At 57.0% G+C, this 7,372-nt stretch overlaps 1 protein-coding gene across 1 annotated transcript; it reads left to right on the top strand.

Moving 5' to 3' along the window:
* The first annotated feature begins 815 nt into the window (after window positions 1-815).
* On the top strand, window positions 816-5,248 carry PSMD7 (proteasome 26S subunit, non-ATPase 7). The gene is made up of 7 exons (XM_053271188.1): window positions 816-1,008; window positions 1,917-2,008; window positions 2,207-2,299; window positions 2,734-2,831; window positions 3,161-3,241; window positions 3,853-3,944; window positions 4,778-5,248. Exons 1-7 carry the CDS (start codon window positions 935-937, stop codon window positions 5,214-5,216), a joined length of 969 nt encoding a protein of 322 aa, XP_053127163.1. The 5' UTR covers window positions 816-934; the 3' UTR covers window positions 5,217-5,248.
* The last annotated feature ends 2,124 nt before the right edge of the window (window positions 5,249-7,372 follow it).

Here is a 7,372-nt window from a genome sequence, read left to right as displayed (position 1 = left end):
GAGGCAACTGCATTGTTAATTTGCATATTAATTTGCATAATATGCAAATCAGGCCACTTGGATTTGGGAAGCTTGAATATGGCAATTCTACATTTAATCAATCAATTAATCAATCTAAACCGCTTAGGGAACTTGGGTGTTTGAAGGGGTGTGTGTGTGTGTGTATTTATTTCCCACCACCCACAACGGCCTCTACCACTATATATAGATAAATATGTGTGTGTGTGTGTGTATACATATAAAATTAAAATAGTGGTAGTGGCTGTTGTGGATGGTGGGAAATCCTGCGGGGGGGGGCACATCTGACCCGACTCCCCCCGCGCGCCGCCCAAGATGGCGCCGTCCGCCTCGCCCTCCTCTTTGGAGCCTCCGACCGCCCAAGATGGCGGCTCCGTGCGAGGGGCATAGAGACAGAAGAGTCCTAGAGCGGCACATAGACCCTGCTGATGGGTCCTTTCTAGGCGCCACCAGCACTCGCTTCTCTTCCGTGTTTGGAGAGCCTATCCCCCCCAGCTGGGAAAAGCAGGGGCGCCTCTCTTGGAAGGGCAGCCATCAGTCGTGACGCAGCAACCACCGCCCTGACACCCTCCGCGGCCTTCTATGGGCAGAAGAAGTTACTTCCGCTCTGGGAGGGAGAGACCCGAACCCGCTTCCCGTGAGCACGCCCGGAAGTTCCCTGTCATGGTTAGGAGAGCCCTTCCCAAGATGGCGCCCGCTCCCCGCGGTGTACAGTGCCCCCCTCCACGATCTGCCTTCCCAAGATGGCGGCGGCGGCCGGCACGCTGCAGAGGCTCCTCCCCCTCCGTCTGCCGCCGCTGCGCATGCCGGGAGGCGGCGAGGATTTTGCGGCAGCAGCAGCAGCAGGACCGGAGGCGGCCGGACGGACGGAGAGAGGCAGACCCGGGAAGGAGGAGCCGCCGCTGCCGCCGCCGCGATGCCGGAGCTGGCGGTGGAGCGCGTGGTGGTGCACCCGCTGGTGCTGCTCAGCGTCGTCGACCACTTCAACCGGTGAGGGGGCGAGTCGCGCGGGCGCTCTGCACATGCTCGCGGGAGCCGCCGCCGCCGCCCCCCAGTCGCCTCCTGGAGTCTCGGCCTCCTAGTCCTGCAGCCGCTCCGCGCCCCACCCCGCAGAACCTCGCCCCCCCGGAGGAAAAGTGAAGCGCGGAGGGCGGGGCTGGCGCTCCACCGGCCCCTCCGCCTCCTCCTGCTCCTCCGCCCCGGCCCCTGCTGCGTCATGGCGGCGGCGGCGGCGGGGCGCCTCGGAAGGGCCCAACGCGGGGAGGAGCTGCTGCTGCTCTGGCTGCTGCTGCTGCTGCACTGCCTCTGGCAGGAGCAGCTGGCAGGGTGGGAAGGAGGGCGGCCCCCTGCCTCGGCCCCCCACCCCACCCCCTGCAATTGGCCCGATCCAGGCAGCAGCAGCAGCGCTTGAGGCTGGTCTCCCTCCCCCCTCCCTCCCCCCAGGCCCCAAAGGGCCACCAAGGGGGGTACCAGGCGGGGGGGGCAGTTGCCACCTGTCCTCCAAGGAACGTTTGGGAAGCCTCTCGGGGTGGGGGTGGACATAAGGAACTGCTTGCCCACAGGGGAGCCAGACTGGCCCCTTGGCACGGTGGGGTGGCTGCTGTTGGCCAGGAGGGGAGCCGTGCTTGCCCACAGGGAGCAGCACAGCCCTTGTGATGCATAAAGAGGAGGCGGCACGGATAACATTAGAGAGCAAAAGGAGGAAAAGACCTGTCAGTACCTTGTTGGTAGAGGCCTCTGTCTTGCTTCAACAGCAGTTCTACAATTCTCTCCTCGGTATTGGCCAACAGAGTGGAGAGTGGGGGGGGGGCGGTTTGATTAAAACTGATCATTCAGACCAAACAGGTGTTGGGTATCTAATGATTCTCTTCCTCTCGATGTTGTACTTTGGATTTTAGGATAGGAAAAGTTGGGAATCAGAAGCGAGTGGTTGGGGTCCTCTTGGGCTCATGGCAGAAGAAGACACTGGATGTGTCCAACAGCTTTGCAGGTAAGGTGGAGCCAGAGAGGCCAGCAAGTAACCTGCGGTGCAAGGTTTCCAAGTTTGTGCCACCTTGTCTGAGGCTGCAGGTACCTGTTGGGCTCCTTCTCGCCGACTCATAACTTGGCAAGATGGCCGCCTTCTTCCTCTGCAGGGTGGGCACTTGTGCCACAAAATAAGGAACTAGCTTCTCACGTTTGCCCACAGTCCCCTTTGATGAAGATGACAAAGATGACTCTGTATGGTTTCTGGACCACGACTACCTGGAGAACATGTATGGGATGTTCAAGAAAGTCAACGGTAAGCCGAACCTGGCTGGCGAGAGAAGCAAGCCTTGCTTAGACCCACCGCTGTGAAAGTCTTGTGGAGCTTTTGGTAACTGGGTTTACTGGGTTAAAGCTCTTCCCAGGTTTAGTCGTTAAGGAAATCCACCAATGAAAAGGGACTGATAGGCTTGCATTGTCCTCTGGGAGGAGAACAGCCCTCCTTGATTCACCTTTGCAGTGGCATCTCACACAGCAGACACGTTGCTTTAGTGCTCCACCTGCGATTCAGAGAGAGAATAAGGCCTTTGTCTTCTGTTGCTCGCCTGTAGTGTGTAGTCCAGATTCCTTGCCCAAGGGGGCACCCCTCTTGCGTGCACTGCCGCTTTAAATGCTCGCCCTCCCGTGAGCCCCATTGAAGCCGCTTCATGTGCTCTGACTCTGCTCTGCGCTCTCTCTCCCTCCCTCCAGCCAGAGAGAGGATCGTGGGATGGTACCACACTGGACCCAAGCTGCACAAGAACGACATTGCGATCAACGAGCTCATGAAGAGATACTGCTCAAACTCGGTAAGGGATGCGGTCAGAGCTGGGTTTGAAATCCCCACGTTAGCCGTAGCAGGAATGGGAAAGGGCAGGGTGACCTTCTGAGCTGCAGGCCTCTTGCCTGCTTGGAAGTGTGGCTGGCTTGCGGGTCTGTGGCTGAAAGTTATTGTCTTCACTTATGGAGGTGTCTCAAGTTGGCGATATGTTGGTGGGCTCCCTCTGTTTCCTTATTCCCCCCCCCCCCAAAAAAGTGTGAGATAGCAGCACGTGGCATAGTTAGTCAGAGGAGGACTTCTCTCCCAGGTCTCCTTGGCCTTCGAGGAGAAGCTCAGCACGGACTTCTTTCCAAACAGGTGCTGGTAATTATTGACGTGAAGCCCAAGGACCTGGGCTTGCCCACAGAAGCCTACATCTCTGTTGAAGAAGTGCACGATGTGAGTCTCACTGGTTCACGCGGATTGGGTTGCCTCTTCCCTTCTACAGTTCGGCGCTCTCCCCCGCCCACCCCCCACTTGGGGCTGCCAGAACAGCAGCTTCCGTCTGAGACTGAGCTGATCATGCCGGCCCTTCCTTCCTTGCGGCCTGCGCAGCGATTGTGTGCCCAGAAGGGCCGCTTGGCTGGAAAGAAGAAGGGCTGCCCCGCATGTAACGGGAGGGCTCCGCTTGCATCTTGGCCACACCTCCCCAGGCACTGTGACGCAGCAGCTCCACCATGGGCGAATGGTGCCAGCAAAGAATGGGCCCCCCATTTCGCTGGCGCTGCTGTTTAATGCCCAGGGAAGGTGCTCTTAAGGTGCAACAGCCTTTCACTTTCTAGGGCTGGTTCTGTCCTCGTTTTGGGGGCTGAGCAGGTTTGCAGCACCTCCGGCCAGCCTTGGCCTGTTGCGAGGTTCGCGCTGCTGCTGGCCCTGCAGCTCCCAGGGTTTGAGATTCCTGCTCTCTCAGATGCACACAACACATTTCCTGCTCAGAAGCAGAATGATGATGGCCCTCGATGCCGCTTCTCCAGCCCTGACTGGTTGTTGCCTGCTCTTGTCTCCCACAGGATGGGACGCCAACTTCCAAGACCTTTGAACACGTGACCAGTGAAATTGGAGCTGAGGAAGCCGAGGAAGTCGGGGTGGAGCACTTGCTACGGTAACGGCTCTCTGGCTTGCTGCTGCTGGGCTGCAGCACTTGTTCTTCTGAAAGATAATGTGAGGGCCGTCACCCTTGCCTTTGTGCAGATGAAGAATGAACACGAGATGTCCGTGATTCCCACCAAGCCACCCACGGACTCCTTGGCGGAGGCGTCGGGCACGGCCCAGCCCAATCTTTCAGGGTGTCCCTTCTCCTTTGGCCTCGCCTGCCAGCTGCCCCTTGCTTAAGCCTAGAATGCAGAGGCACCGTGCCCCATGTCAGGGACCTCAGTCCTCCACACGGAAGTGGGGCCTCCCTCTGGTGGAGGTGTGAGCTCCCTTGCCTGACTCCTCTCAAGTACCTTGGTGGTTAGGAAGCTGCCATATACTGAGTCAGACCCTTGGTCCATCTAGCTCAGTGTTGTCTTCACAGACCGGCAGTGGCTTCTCCGGGGTTGCAGGCAGGAATCTCTCTCAGCCCTATCTTGGAGATGCTGCCAGGGAGGGAACTTGGAACCCAGATGCTCTTCCCAGAGCGGCTCCATCCCCTCAGGGGAATATCTTGCAGTGCTCACACTTCTAGTCTCCCTTTCATATGCAGCCAGGGCAGACCCTGCTTAGCTAAGGGGACAAGTCATGCTTGCTACCAGGCCTGTAAGGGGATTCTCACACTTCAGGACCCAGTGCCAGGAACAGTGCTGGTCATGAGAAAGGGCTCAAACCAGAGTGGACCCTGCTTAGCTAAGGGGAAAGGTCATGCTCTCCTCTCCTATATTAGAAAGAGAACATGTAGGAAAAGTCCTCTTTCCTCCCAGCCAAGCCCTCTTGTGACTCCTTCCCTCTCCCTTCCAGTGATATTAAGGACACCACCGTTGGCACTCTCTCCCAGCGCATCACCAACCAGGTACACGGCTTGAAGGGACTGAACTCCAAGCTCCTAGACATTCAGAGCTACTTGGAGAAAGTGGCTGTGGGCAAGTTGCCCATCAACCACCAGATCATCTACCAGCTGCAGGATGTGTTCAACCTGCTGCCGGACGTCAACTTGCAAGAATTTGTCAAGGCCTTTTACTTGAAGACCAACGACCAGATGGTGGTGGTCTACTTAGCTTCCCTCATCCGCTCTGTGGTTGCCCTCCACAACCTGATTAACAACAAGATTGCCAACAGAGATGCGGAGAAGAAGGAGGGGCAGGAGAAAGAGGAGAGCAAGAAGGAGAGGAAAGACGAGAAAGAGAAAGACAAGGAGAAGGCGGATGCCAAGAAGGACGAGAAAAAGGAGAAGAAGTAGAATTGGGGGTGGGGGGGCGGCATTAAAACCTTGTAAGTCAAACTGGTGCTGCTGTAACAAGGTTTTTTCTTACTGGTAGAGGCCGGGAGGCGGCTGGAGGAGCTGTGTGTAGGCCTGGATAGAAAGAGAAATGAGGAGAGGATCTCCAGGTGCAAAGGGTTCATTTGTACCACATGAGGCAGGCAGAACCCCTACTGGGAAGCTCTGGCGGCCCCCTTCTTGGCCCGTAAGGGAGCAGAGTTGCTGCACTCCAGAAAGCTCCCTCTAGCCCAAAAGTCTTGGTCTTGCTTACTCAAAACATTCAGAAACAAGCGTGTGCCTGTGTGCTTATTGAAAAGAAAGCCGTCCAACCTATGGTATTAACCCAAACCGAAGACAACTCAGTTTAAGACGATCCCCTTGAGAAGTAGTGGTTAGATACAAATTATACTTGCATTGACTTGAAAGAAACAGGACTCTGAATTTAAGACCTCCTGATTTCTAATATCAAAAAAACTTGGGGGAACCCTTATCTTGGATTCAGGTAGTTACAGTCCAAGCCAGGCGAGGGGGCCTGGGGACTCTCAGAAGGGGCAGCTCCAGCGTGGTGCTTCTGCCCTCCTTGTGGTTGCTGCTTCTAGCAGGAGACAGGCGGTTGCCCCACACACCTGCCCCAGGGGAGGGGACAGCTGCCCTTTCCTCCCAAATCCCTCTCTCTGCTGCAGCAAAGTACGCTGCTCTTTTGAGGTCAGGCTCTTGGCCAGGGCGGAAGCATTAACGGTGCTCACCCGCCAGGTGGTGCCGTTTGCTCTCTTACACACACAGCGCTGCTTAAAAAATGGGGCTGCAAAAGTGAACAGCTTTCTCCTGTCTGCAAAGTGTGTGTGTGTGGCCTGCCTGTCACTATGGTGCTTTGCAGGGTGTGGGGACAACAGTTAAAATCACAATCCAAAGATGGCAAAGCATACAGCAGTCAGTACCACCCCACTTGTTTGAAAGGGCTCCTTCGTCCAGTGTGCTGCAGCCGATGTCGGCCCTCAGACTTGGGCGGGGGGGGGCTGCTCTGAGAGTGCCCACTTAGCCGCCAGCCTTGGCCTGAAGGGTGGTGGTGATGGAGCCGTCCGTTAGCTCTCAAAGGCCTGTACAGGAGGAACCCTCTGCCTCAGGTATTCTGGTTCCAGGCCAGCAAGGGCTTGGAAGAGGAGCGTCAGTGCCTGGACAGTCATTAAGCACCTCCAGAATCTGTGTGTGGTCTTCAAGGGCAGCACTATGCAGAGGACATGACAGTAGCCTTAAGTAGGAGGGTCCCATAAGGACCACATCCCTCTTCCTTCTCCAGGAAGGGGCACAGTTAATGAATTGGCTAAAGCGGTTACAATGTGCTTTGACCTGAGCAGTCGGAAGCAGAACGTGACCCAGCTCAGGCTCGGCATTGCCCCTGCTTTGGAGACTGCCTGCCATGAGTAACTCTCCTGTCTGGGTTACGCGTCAGGGTATTTACCATCATCCACCCCACTGGCATATCCGCTCAGTCAATGAAGGACAGAACCACCACGCTTGGCTCAGCTGAAGGGCAGAACTGAGAGCTGGTGGTTGTTGGCATTCTAATGTCCAGCTCCTCTGTAGCCTCAGATGACTCTTCTAAGCACTTCCATGTAGAAGTTAAATGCCCGGGAGACAATCTGGACCCCGGGGAGCCCCCATGAGACAGCTTCCTGCCTGAAGAAGAGTCCCCCAGCACTGCCTTCTGGTAGAAACATGCCACAGCTGCCAACCGGCACCCCAGACTCCCCCAGAAGGAAGCCGTGATTGACACCCACCGAGAAGTCCCGCTTTGGGGGCCGTCAGTGAAATGGATGGCGACACCCATCCCAGAGCAGCAAGAGGGTTGCTCTCCGCTGCCACCAGGCCAGGGGCAACCAGCTGAGGGCCCGGCGCTGGGCTGCAAAGCAGAAACCTGCTGGCAAGGACAGGTGGCATCCCTCTTAAGTGGCTCATGCAAGATGCAGCGGGAAGCCAGAAGAGCTTCTCCCTCAAGCAGGATGGCGGGTCAGGCAGCCCAAAGCTTGTCGGGGGGAAACAGCAGCCGCCTTGGCGCCCTCGAAAGCCCTGCTGCAGACGGGCAGCACACAACGGTACCTGCAGGTGGAGGGGCCACTGGATTGGGGTGGGGGTTG

Source organism: Hemicordylus capensis, chromosome 9 (assembly GCF_027244095.1).
Source record: "Hemicordylus capensis ecotype Gifberg chromosome 9, rHemCap1.1.pri, whole genome shotgun sequence".
Taxonomy (NCBI): Eukaryota; Metazoa; Chordata; class Lepidosauria; order Squamata; family Cordylidae; genus Hemicordylus; species Hemicordylus capensis.
The sequence above is the reverse complement of the archived record's forward strand: the minus strand, read 5'-3'. Positions and strand labels throughout refer to the sequence as shown.